We start from the raw sequence: 13,718 nt of genomic DNA, 5'->3' as shown, positions 1-13,718 counted from the left end.
ATTTTCTTTACATTCTTACCATCTCAATTTATTCCTTATAACTCTCCCTTATATTTTATATTAAATGAGTATTTTTCAAGGAAAGAGGATGTGGATTCTCAACACAAAATTTCATATTTTATTTTAATACAATCTCTACCTGAGTATTAACTAAACTTAAAATGCTGCCTATGACTGGATTTGTGCCACTGTAGATAAATGAATATCTATAATAATCTTTTCATCAACTGCTGTGAGATTAACACCAGTTGTTCAGTAAAGTGTCCCCGAAGGGAGGGTTGTCAACCTCCTCTGCACAAAAGTGATGGCCATAAGGGTACATTTGATGTATGAATTAGGTTCAAAGACAATAATATATGGAATCAATGAGTAAATATATATAAGACCTAAGACCATAAACCTCATAGCAGAAGAGAAGATTAAATCTTCATGACTGTAGACTTTGCAATGGATTCTTAGATACAACCCAAAAAACACAAGCAGCAAAAGAAAAATATAGACAAATTAAACTTCATCAAAATGTAAAACTTTTGGGCCAGGGATTTAGTTCAGTGGCACCTCACCTGCCTTGCATGCGCAAGGTCTGAGTTCGAACTCCAGTAACAGAAAAAAAATGTAAAATTTTTGTGCTTCAAGGAGGGAAAAGACAACCACCAGCATAGGAGAAAATACTGGTAAATCGTGTCTCTGATATGGATGTAGTATCCAGACTGTATAAAGAACTCTTCCAACCCAACAACACAAAAGCAACCAGTCACATTTTAAAACCAAACGGACTTGAGTAGGGTTTTCCCCAAAGATCTGTAAAGCAGTTGATAAAAAGAGTCAACAAACTCATAAAAAAAGATATGCAACATCATTTGTTTTTAGGAAAATACAAATCAAAACCACAATAAGATACCAGTTTACATTCTCAAGGAGGGTTAGAGTTTTCCTTAAATAGAAAATAACAAATATTCACAAGGATGTGGAGAAATTGGAACCCTTGTTCTTTGCAAAATGGTTCTGCTCCTATGGAAAACATTTTGGCAGTTCCCAAAATCTTTAACATAATATTACCTATGGCCCTAAAACTCTACTTCTAGGTATATATAGGAAAAGATTGAAAACAAAGACTAGACAGGTACATGCACATACATGGTCATAGCAGCCCTGTTCCCAGTATTCACAGGGTGGACACAGCCTAAGCACCCATCAACAAATGCTTATATATGGACTCATACAATATGAAGGTTAATCCATAGACACAATGGAAATTGGTGATTACCAGGTTTGAGGGGAGAGAGGAAACTGGGAGACACTGTTTAATGGGTAAGAGGTTTTATTTTGGAATAATGGAAATATTTTACAACTAGGTAGAGGAAGTTGCACGGCCCTGTGAATGTACTAAACGCTCCTGAATTGTCCATTTCAAAATGCCAATTTTATGTTATGTGAATTTCACCTAAATAAACGAAACAAGAAGTCATACTGCAAGATAAATGTGATTGTGAACTCCATTCCCAGAACTGCTGTACAAGCACATTCTTGTACATGTTTCTCATTACGATTTTTGGTATTATGAACAGTGGATATGTTCTGAATGACCAATAATATATCCTACATTCAATGTGGGTTTGGAAAGTCAAAATGAAAAAATTAATTGATTTTTTTGTTGTTGTTCTTGTTTCAGGACTCTCCGCTGGTACCCTCTGGACACAATAACCCAAGTAAGAAATGCTTCTTTGCCACTTTCTGTGTGAGTGTGGCAGGGGCCAGGAAGAGGCAGAGGGTAGATGTGATAGACAGTAGGTTTACAAGAAACTCACTGAAAAACATAATCAAGGGGGGAAAAGAGCCATTTGTTCAAGTACTGCCTGAATGGATGATAAGATTGAGAGTGATCTTGAGTGCTGATATGCAAAACATAAAGTGGGGAATTTCAAAGTGATCCTAGGAGAAAGAAACATCGGTCAGTCCCTAGTATATGTGGAGAGGGAAAAATTAAAAGGCAAATATTGAGTTGTCTAAATTAAAAGAAAATGAATAGGCAAACAAAATCAGAAGACCTCAAGATAAATGACCTTAGAATCTATGAAGAAAAGTCAAAACTTGCTAGATATGTGTGCCATGCCCTATTCCAGAAAAAGACAGGCTAGGCTCTTCAGGAAGTAGCGTCCTCCTGGAATCAGTGGTTAATAAAACACATGGGCTTTGTCATCAAAGAGAAGAGCATTCCATGAAGTAGTGTTTTAATTCTCTTCTTTGCCACTACTAATTGGTATTAATGCGGTCTAGGGCATTAAAAATGCATAAGCTATCCTTTTCATGGGCCGAGAGCAGCTCACAAAGACAGGGCTTTGTTAGTTTCATGAGCAACAGGGAGCAGAGAATGCCCTTTGCCAATTACAAAGCTATGTCCGAAGATGAAGCTCACTCTGAGCTAGGAGATAGGTCTGTGGGGCAAGGCTCACCCACGGGGCATCTGCGCCTCAAGGACTGGAAAGAAAAGATGTTCAGATAAATGCCTGTGGAAGCACAGCTAGAGAAAGGTGTCGGGTAAATGGTGGCACCATGACACATGGGCAGCGTCACTCAGTTATCCCACCCTCTGCTGGGGTTTGCTGTGGGCTCAGGTACCAGGGAGGAATTTTTCTAAGACAAATTTGCCCTTGCTTTCTGAATGCTCAGTAAGCTTATGTTATCATTAAGATATTGACTAGCCTATTGAATATGTAAACACTAACATCAGTGAAGTGTGGTTATATTTTTAAAGTTAGGAGAACACCTGTCCAGGTGGCAATTGAGCATAAGTATGTCTTTCATCCTTCACAATCCCACTTATGAAGCATAAAGCTATAGAAATGGAAAGAAACCCACATCAGCGCTGAGAGCATGAAAGTGTGCCATCAGCAAACCAGAAACTTATGTTTCTGGTTATGTATCCTGCATTTATGGAAAACAGAAAATAGAGAGGAAGCCTGCTGACAAGCAGGGAAAGTCCAGACCTGCAGAACAAGAATCAAAGAGCAGTTAAGCTGAGGGGGGGTGGGGCTCCAGAGCCCCAGGAGAGACTAGATGGCCAGTGGCAACACTGGGCCACACTTCCACTTTTACCCTCAAATCCCCATCCCAACTGACTCTCACACAGAGCTTTCAGTCTGATTTTCCTCCCAAAGAGCTCCAAAGAACAAAAGACACAATGGTATCTACTTTAAAAATGAACAGTCAACCAAAACTCCTAGTTGGGAACTGATATATAAGAGAGAAACAATAGATTCTAAGGTAACACCAGACCTTAAAAAGAGACATAAATAAGTGGTAGAAGAAAAGTCAACTTTCTCAGGAGAGAAATAAAACCTCTGCAAGTCCAAAGAAAAGTACTTCTTATTCTGTTCTGTTGTTTATTTTTTCAGTACTGAGAATTAAACTATCCTAACTGAGCTACATCCCCAGGCCTTTTGATATTGATATTTTATTTTCAGAGAGGGTCTTGCTAAGTTGCTGAGTTCCCGGGGCTGGCCTCAAATTTGGAATCCTCCTGCCTCAGCCTCTCAGAGTGCTAGATCACAGCATGTGTCATTACTCCTGGCTTATTTCCTGTTGAGGGGGCAGTAGAGGGCAGTTTTCCTGGAAGCTTCTTTTCTCTGATATTGCAGTCAACATGCCCTGTCTTCTTACAAACTAGCCTTTAAATCAGCCATTCCCCACAAGGAGTGAGTGTATTAGAAGAATCAGCGAGTATACTGACACAGGAAAGCTGCACCAGCTACCTTGTTTCTCAGCCTGTTATTCAAACATACAAATATGTAACCCATGACCACCCAGAGGAACCTAGGCCCCAGAGGGAACCTAGTTAATTCAAGAACAAGAAGAAGAAAGTTTCAAGTATAACTGTAATCTCCAAAAAGATCTGAAATGGTTTATATTAAATAAAGAGTGAACAAATTGAAGTAATTACTGAATAAACAAACACTTGAGAATTAAAATAAGATCAGCAAAATTAAAAACTAATAGAATTTTATAAAAGGGATGGGTGATAATAGAAGTCTAGAATGTGGGATATAGAGTTAAAACTGAAGTGCAAAGCTGGGCATGGTGGCACATGCCTGTAATCCCAGCACTGGGGAGGCTGAAGCAGGAGGATCGCCATCAGTTTGAAGTCAGCCTGGACTACAGAGTAACTTCAAGGCCAGCCTAGAATATACATTGAAACTGTTTTAAAAAACAAACAGTAAAACCCACTGAAACACAGATAGAAAATATGAAAGAGGCTTAATAAGATACACAGTTAATGAGGGTGGGAAAATAAAAATTCCAGCTAATAGGAATACCAGAAAAAGAAAGAAATGGCAAAAGAATAAATAATAATAGAAATGAATGCTGTTCCCAGTAAAATTACCCACTCACAGCAAAAGAAGAAAACACTTTATATAAAAGGAAGTAAGACTGTGTGCTAGAGAAAAAAACAATGACAGTGGAAAATCATACTGCTCATTCAGATATTGGAATTATCAAACCTAGAATATACGAGTCCTCACTTTAACTTCCAGAAGTAGAAGAAAAAGTGAGAAATGTGATATTGAACAAAAAGATTTGAAGAAGTGTTAAACAGAATTTCTAGAAATTAAAAAAATAGTAATAGAAACTAAAATTTCCATGGGCCAGTTTACACAGCATATTAGACACAGCTGAATGGGAATTAATGAATTGGAAAATTGAATTTAAGAAATTACCTAGAATGCAGTTTGGAGAGACAGAAATAGAAAATAGGACATGAAAGCTAAGAAACATGAGGAATGAAGCAGGGAAATCTAACACACATCTAATCTGAATTCTAGGCGGGTGGGAAGAGCAATATGAAAGAACATTATGGCTAAACATCTCCCAAGATTGGAAGACACTAGTTACACAGATTCACGACACTAAGTGAACACTACCCAGGGTAAATGGCAAGGATTCACACAGACATACTACTCAAAACACATATGTAAAGGAAAAGCAACCTTAAAATACCCTTAATATTTTCAAAAAAGGAACAAACTTCAACTGAGTACCAGCACCAGCACTAGGAACCAAAGAGAAAATAATCATTAACTGAGAATTCTGTTATGATTGTGTTTCTTTCTTACAAAAGAAAAGGAAAGAAGATGATACTTTCAGGCAAACAAAAGCTGAAAGAATTTGCCCCTATCAGACCCTAAAAAAATGAAATCTGAAAAGATGTACTTTGTTCATGAGAAATATAAGCTGCAAGAATGATTGAACAGCAAAAAAAGTAAATATAGGGGAAATCTGAAAATATTGTTGCATGAAACAATAATATATTGGGAAGTAATAAAAATAAAAGCTTGATTAGAATACATAAAAACAATAGCATATAGTAAGGAAGAAACTTGGGAGTTAAAATCTAAATCTCTATAATTATTTGGGAAAAGAGTAAAAAATTAACTTTGGACTTTGCAAAATTAAGTGAGCATTTACAATTTTTAGGGTAATTACTAAACCATAAGAAAAGGGTGTTTAGCTTGCAAACAAAATGTGAAAAGCGTCTTACAGACCAAGATAAAAAAGGACTGTGAAAATATCCAAGAGAAGTAAAGAATAGAAAATGAACAGAGTACATGGAAAGATGTAATGGCATAAGTGAAATGAAATCAGTAATTTAAACAAATGGATTAGAGTCTATGATTAAATGATACATATTGTCTAAATGAATTAAAAAATAAAACTCCAGGTATATTCTGTTTACAGTGACACATTGAAAAATTGAAGATTCAGAAAATTTGGAAGAAAAAAGTATAGGAAAATATATACTAGGCAAATATTGATGAAAAGAAAGATTATTATATTTATTTTAATCCCACAAAAATAAACTATAAACAAAAACATTACTAGAGTAAAGAGGGCTACTAAACAAAAATGAAAAATACAGCTTACCATACAGATGAAAGAATTTTAAACATATAAATTCTGGATAACATAACTTCAGAATTTCAAAAGAAAAAATTAACCAAATTATGTGGAGAAATTTGTCTTATTTGGAGATATAAACACAAATTAGCAATCGTGACATAAAGCAAACAAAATTAACAAAATCCCATGACCCAGCTGCAAAATATGTTGTACTTTTAAGCCAACCAGAAACATTTATAAAAATTGACAACACATTATACCACAAAACAAATTTCAGCGGCTCAGTATTTTACTGATTGTAGTCTCTGACCCCAATATGATTAAATTAGAAAATGATAACAAAAGATAATTAATGAAAACACAAATTTGGGGGATTAAAACATACTTTAGATCTTATTTAGAATGGAAAAGTAATTAAAATACCTAGTTTTAAAACTGAGGGATATAAGTAAATGGGAGGGAAATTTGTAACCTCAAATGCTTTTTTTTTTTTTTGGTACCGGGGATCAAACTTGGGACCTTGCGCCTGCCAGGCAGAAGGCAGAACCACTGAACTAAATCCCACCTGCCTCGCAGGCACAAGGTCCCGAGTTCAATCCCCAGTACCAAAAAAAAAATAATAATAATAGCGAAGCATCTATCTTAGAAGGTTAGACAAAGAAGAGCAAAATAAATACAGAGAAAACAGACCAAAAAAAGATAATAACAAATTAACAAACAGCAAACAAAAATAAAATTTTAAATACCAGTGGAGGCAAAAGTTTGTTCTTTGAAAATATAATGAAATTAAAGAATTTCCTGGAGAGGTTGGTCAAGACAAAAAGAAAAAATACAAATAAACAATAGTAGACATGAAAAGGGACACTATTAGGGAACAGGAAGGGGATGTGGGGGTGGGGAAGGTGGAGCCCAGAGGCCAGGAGAAGGGGGAAGGGAGGGTGGACAGGACTATGTAGGTATGGAAATGTCACAGTGAAACCCTTTAACCTGTGTAATTAGTATTTTTAATCATCACAATAAAAAAGAATGAGTAACGTGCTGTAGGTCAAAATATGAACAAAACTTTGCCAAATTTTTTCAAAATTAGGTGAAATTAATGTAATTGAAATGATTACTTCTATATCATGTTTATATAAAATTGAGAATGATCTTAACACCATTTTTAAAACTGACTCTGTCATTTTTAATAATCATTTCACACACACACAAACATTGTTTATAATGAGTTCTACCAAACACGCAAGAAATAATTTCAAACTGAGAACAAAATAGAAACACAGAAGTTCCCAGATTATTCTACCAAGTAGCATAACTTTACAGCAAAACTTGACAGAAACAATGCAAGAAAAAGAAATTTCAGGCCAATTTCATTCATGATCATAGTGTAGATTCCTAAGGAAAATATTAGTAATCAAATCCAGAAAAAGTATGATATATTTTAAAATGTAATTCATAACTAAGAAATTGTATTTATTCTAAGAATTCAAAATTAGGTATTTTAGAATATTAATGTAATTCATTATATTAAAAATTAAAGGAGAAAATGTAATTATTTCAAAAAATTGAGAAAAAACACTTCATTTACTATATGCAATTCAAAGAAAAAGAAATCTTAGCAAATGGAAACTAGAAGACCTTTTCATTAACACAATATATGCAAAAAATTAGAGCAGACGTCTTAATATTCAAATATTTACCACCTTCTCCTAAAGATAGATGAAGATATGGGTTCAACTTTTACCTAACATTATACTGAGAATCCTTGATTAAAACAGTATACTAAGAAAAAGAAAAAAAAGCGTAAGTGCATGTGTTAGAAAAAAAAAATCAAACCTCGTTTCCTTGAATTATGTAATTATCTATGTAGGAAACTCCATCTACAGATGAGTTATTAGAATCAGTAAGAAAATACAGAGGTGTTGCTGTATACACAATCCATTGCATTTCCCTATCAACAAACAGAAAACAGTTTGAAAACATCTTTTAGCATTGGCATCAAAAATATAACTTACTAAGCAATACACCTGACAAACAATAAGTGAGACTACAACAGAGAAAATTGCAAACTCCTGAAAGATACTGTAGAAGACCTAAATAAAATGTAGCAACACTAGGTACATAGATCAGAAGATGCAATATTGTTAAGATACAAGTTCTCTTTAAATTGATTATTAGCTTCAGTACAGCTCTCATCAAAGTGTCAGCGTGATTCTTAAATTTATAGGAATAGCTAAGACACACTTGAAGAACAAGGTTGGAGCCTTGCCTTACCTATATTCAATCAGTCAATCAGTTGAAGTAATGGAGGCAGTGATCCACAAATGAATGGTGCAACTGAGTAGAGGATCCGGAAGCAGACACAGAGATTCAAGGAAATTGGACTCCTAACAGATCTGAGAACTTGGATCCATGTGGAATCAGCAGGCTTTGCAAATGGGAATACTGGGAATGTGGGTTGTTGGTCATCTACAGGGAGAAAAATGAAATTAACTTCCATTCAACACCATCTACAAAAACCAATCCAGATATTTTTAAAAGATCAGTGAAACTATACACTTTCAAAAGACAGGATAGGACATTTCTGGTGTGTTTCTTAAACATAAAACACAAAAGAAGTCAACTAAAGGAAAATATTGGTAAATACAAGTACATTAAAATTAAAAACTTATAGTTGACCCAAAGATACTAAAAAAAAGTAAAAAGGCTAACATTGAGAAAGTTATTTATTATCTGTGTTTATGGTTGTATTTAGGCTGACACAAATATACTACCTGTATATCAATAATAAAATCCTTCTCTGAATAAAAAAAAATCTAAAAATAATTTAAGAAATGTCACACAGAAGTGAGTCCAAAATATGTATCTCATCAGAGCTCAGAGGAATGTAAACCCCACAATGAAATTTCATTCTACATTATTAATTTAGGAAAAAAATGCTAAAAATGTGACTCTAACAAGTGTTGTATAAATGTGGATCGAGGTGATCTTTATTACTGGAGATAGTGTTAGTTTGGAAAACCAGTTTAGGATTCCTGGTAAAGTTGGGCATGTATGAGCCCTACTGCCCAGAACTCCTACCTAACATATCTAGGAGAAAGGATGCTCATGAATGTTTACAAATACATCATTTATAATGAAAGAAAATCTCAATGCCTGCCCATCAAAAGTGGAATAAATAAGAAACTCATAGTATCTTTACACACTAAGATGTTTCATAGCACTGAAGTTGAACAAAACCAAATCTACCTGCATCATGACAGCTGGGTCTGAAAATCACAATGCAGAGCATGAGAACTAAATCTCAGTAGAATGTATATGCTCTGGATCCGTTCATATATAGATTAGAAACAGCAGTGACCAAAGAATACACATATGCATGATTTTAAAAAAGCTATGAGAAGGAGAAAGGGACTGATTAACACAGAATCCTTACTGGGTACCTGCGAGGGAGCCCTCTGGGGCATCTGGGTTACTTTTTGTGACTGATAGTTGAGAGGGAGAATCCCTTTGGCATACATGTCAAGGACATTACCCTCATTCAGTGTTAGTGACCATACCTTTTTTACAGGTCCACTTACACCGCTGTGCTCTCTGGTATTTAATGCTTATGGTATTGTAAATTCTACTTATTTGGTTTACAATTTCTCTAATTGACCTATAGGCATGTCCAAATATTAAATTGTTAACTAAATTAATACTAATGAGGATGACTCTTTAATAATTATTGAACAGAATATAAACATTTTAAATCTTGCCAATGTAAATAGGAAAAGTATAGCTGTTTAGAGTTGAGAAAGAGAGGAAAGATAAATGGAAGAATGTACAGGTGGATTCCCCCACTATACATAATATAAAGAGCTACTGTACTGTCAGAAGTTGATTAATCAAGAAATAGAAGGCCTGGGGATTTAGCTCAGTGGTTCCGGCGCCTGCCTCGCAAGCACAAGGTCCCAAGTTCGATCCCTGGCACACCAAAAAAAAAAGAGAAAAAAAAAAAAAGAAATAGAAGATTAAATATATTTAAAATTACAAATACCTACTAGAGACACTAAAAGTAATAACAACGAATAAAAATTGTGGGGGAGAGACAGTATGTTAAATATCTTATCTCTTGTTTTTCATATGAGAGATTTTTAGGTATATCTAAAGTTGATACCTCTACAAATAAAAAATAATAGTATGTGACAGAGTAATGAATCAAGGGCTAACAGGATTAGAAACAAAAGCAAGCAAAGTCATTACTTTTCCTCTACTGTTTGAAAGTAGAAAGACATGAATTATACAATTGAAGAAAATTGGTAGCATAGCCAACTTTTTTGCTGCAGCAGAATGCAGTGTAATATATGTCTATTTTGATTCCCTTTTCACAACTCTTGTCTGGTCCATATCATAGCACTGCTGATGAAGAATGGAACCCTCCAGCATCACAATCACTTTAAGTGTTTAAGGCCATGAATTAGATACTACTTATTCTTTCCAGCCAGAGGACCAGGAATAAAAGTCTTCAGTACATTTATTGAATTAGAAAAGTAGCTACCAAAAAAAATTTTAAGTGGCCTATTAGAGCTGTTTCATACCTCAAACTACATCCATCTCAGGGGTGTATGTACCTTTAACCTCGTCTGCTTTTTTTTAAGTGCTAGGGATGAACCTAGGCCAAACACTGTGCCACTAAGCTACACCACAAGCCCAGACTTTCTTCTTGAGCATGTAGTTCTGTATTAGTGACAGACCATCAAGACATACATCAAGTTGAAAATACATGTACCATGTACATAAGTATACTCTATCTATAATTTGCACTCATCAGCATAGTCCTTTCTGTAGCTTATTTTTCTTCCTTTCACCTCTGTAACTATATTTCCACCTGCCAAATGACCACACTGCACCTGAGCAAGACTTTTATGTGCTGCTTATCAGTGACCAATGCAGGATCTCTCCCAAAGGGCCCAGCGCAGTGAGATCCATTGTGAAGGCAGCTAAAATTAACAAGATGAACCTAGCAGTCCTTTGATGGGGAGAGGGGGCTGTAGGGAAACATCTCCTGAGACCTAAATTTAAAAAAATAAATCTCATCCTGAGAATTTTCTAGCTCACCTTCAACATTTCCACTTGTGTCCTGACAAACAGACTATGATTCCCAATGGTTTATGCCCTTAACATTTTAAATTAACTTCAGAAATTGCATCACCTAAAATTTCAAGATGTCAGGGTAGGGGAGAGCTTTGCATCTTATTCTCCCTGTCTTAATCACAAGCTTACTTCTACCCAGAAAGGCTAATTCATTATCAGCCCTGAAGTTGCTAGGAGTGCTCACTTCTGAGCTATTCATGATTATCCTGTTTGCCCCCTTGGTATCCTTCATATTTGCCAGAACCTATTCTGTTTTCCCTGTTGCCACAACATAAGTGCTGCTAAGAGCAGAGATAACCAGCCACAGCTTTGCAGCTTTGTCCCCCATGCAGAAGCCAGCCCAGGACTCCTTCAGCCCCCAGTTCCCATGTGCAGTCGAGCTTGTGGCCTCTCAACCTGCGGGTTATTTGGCAGCATTATTGGTCAAGGTAAAACATACTTATTCAAGCATCCCAACAAGGCCTTTTTTTATGTTATTGATTCCCTGTTTCCTGACATCAATTATTTGGAAATGTTTACTATCACCTGCTACTGCTGAGCCTGCTGCTTTACATTGTTGATTATAATGCTGTGAGGCTGGCATAACTACGGGCAGCTATGCCCTAGGGAAAGGAACCGAGTTCTCCAAATTAAAAGAAAAAAAAGGGGGTTGATCCATTTCAGAAAAAGGTGATCTTCATTCATTCAGTTTTTTCAGACATAATGGAGGTGTTATGACTCTCTGTTTTTGAATTGGCAGGAATGATGCTTACTCTATGGAAAAACAATGCTTCAAAGTGCCAAATTAGGTTAGATTCCAGCACAGAAGCCAGCTGACCACACATTACATGTCTCCTAAATGAGCACACTGCAGCCCTGCCCAGAAGACCAAATAAAAAATAGGAGCACTAGAGCAAGTTTATTAATTTGTTGCCTTGCTTTTATATCAACATGTTGCATGTGGACAGGGGACCTCAACATGCCCAGTATTTGTCCTCAGTATGCACTTTATGGTTTTTTTTGGTTTTCCCCTAAATGACTGGTTTTTGAGTCAAGTGGCTGTCTCTCTTGGGCATCAGCACTGTGTACACACAACACAGTTGTGTCTGAGATAGAAACATGAACTCCTCAGCACTGTGTCTTCCTTTTCTCCCAACTGTTTAATTTCCCGTAAGAAACAAAGAAGAAAATGTGAAATTTGCTCTTGAGCTCAGTGAGGACAGTATCTTCAGGATGTGTTCATTAAATAATTTAAGGGGTCCTCATTCGTGAGACAAAGGGATCACCAGTTATTGTCCACAGCTGACAAATGGAGCTGGGCACAGTGAATAGGCCTGCTGGCCTGAGCAGTAGCCTGAGAGGTCCTAGGTACAGTAGGGGTGAACCCATGGCACATGTACCACAGCCAGCTGTTTGTTATCATTGAAAACTCTAAAGGCTTCACCGTTACTGTCCTAGGGGATGTCCAGGTCTGCCCTGAAAGAGCACAGCAAAGCCAGCTGCTGCCACCCTACCCATTTCTTGCAGCTCAGAATCTGTGTGGGATTTATTCAACTCTTGCACTGTGCAGCCATCTGCAGCTGACTAACACTCTCAGGCACAAAGGACCCTGCTCCTTCCATCCTGGCCTCAAGGAAATTCAAGAAGGCTCCTTCCAAAATAACGATGCCTGCTTCCAATCACCATTTGGTCAGGGATTAAGTATTATGCTATGCCTGTTGCAAAAGGAATTTTCCCTCAAAACTACACAAAGTGAGGTGTTCCTGCCTCCCTGAACTAAAACCCATTAAATCCCCCGATGACCGCATCCCACAGAAACATTTTTGTAACTAGCCTCTCGGAGGGTCAGGAAAGATTTGTGGTTTACATCTTATTCTGCTTTAACTGGGGAGCCCCAAAACCTGCTGCCAGGGCGCTCTGCGGGGTAGAATTCTTGGGAACCACACAACTCCAACCTCACGGTTCTGTGAAATTTTTTGGTCCAAATTCTGATTAAGCCTGACCCTATTTGGCTTGTTAGCAGAAAGGATCAAAGTTCCAAGTGTCTTGGATGTAGAATGCTAATGGGTTTATTTCCTTAAACTTTCTGTAAAATGAAATGGAAAGAAACTGATTCCATCTGTAAGATATTCATCTTTTGGCAGGGTCTCTACTCCAAGTCTCTAGTGTTTGCAAATAGTTCCTTAGTACCTACTCAGAGCTGTGCCTGGGCAATTGCATTGCAAAGACGAGATTATTTTGCAAATCCGCTTCTCAGGCAATAAAAGATGTTTTAATAGCCTCCTGCTGCACATTTTGAAAGATTTTTAATAGGAGCATAGAAATATATTTAATCTCTCTTAATTCTTAAAGATGGCAAGACTCACATGTTGGTATTTTTTTCTGCTCCCTTTTTAAGAGAAAGGTGATGCTGAGCCAGAGAGTCCAGACAATGGCGCATCGAATACATCGTAAGTCTCTTTCATGCTTCTATCAGAAATTACTGTTCTTTAATATGTTATAAAATGAAACAGTGCAAGCATCTTGTAATAGTGATCATAAAGGAAGGAAACCCATGGTTCTCTTTTCTCATGATAATGTCTTTTTAAATGCTTTTGGGCACAAATGCATGCATTTTGAGGTCTTCTGCTTTAGCATAGTAAGAGGAATCTCGAAAATGCAAATGTTCCTCTTTATAAAATAGAAATATAATGAAATGTGAGAATGTGTAG

General features: G+C 36.5%; 1 protein-coding gene across 2 annotated transcripts in view; it reads left to right on the top strand.

Moving 5' to 3' along the window:
* Aff3 (ALF transcription elongation factor 3) overlaps positions 1-13,718 on the top strand; it is a 521,980-nt gene that overhangs the window by 330,150 nt on the left and 178,112 nt on the right. For both annotated transcript variants that reach the window (XM_004844437.3, XM_004844436.3), the window contains 2 exons: positions 1,673-1,709; positions 13,406-13,457. In XM_004844437.3, coding sequence (XP_004844494.1) covers positions 1,673-1,709; positions 13,406-13,457 — 89 coding nt within the window. The remainder of the gene's footprint in view (positions 1-1,672; positions 1,710-13,405; positions 13,458-13,718) is intronic.

Source organism: Heterocephalus glaber, unplaced genomic scaffold, assembly GCF_053883595.1.
Source record: "Heterocephalus glaber isolate CG9 unplaced genomic scaffold, H.glaber_assembly_v1.0 deba00000470, whole genome shotgun sequence".
NCBI classification, from domain to species: Eukaryota; Metazoa; Chordata; class Mammalia; order Rodentia; family Bathyergidae; genus Heterocephalus; species Heterocephalus glaber.
The sequence above is the reverse complement of the archived record's forward strand: the minus strand, read 5'-3'. Positions and strand labels throughout refer to the sequence as shown.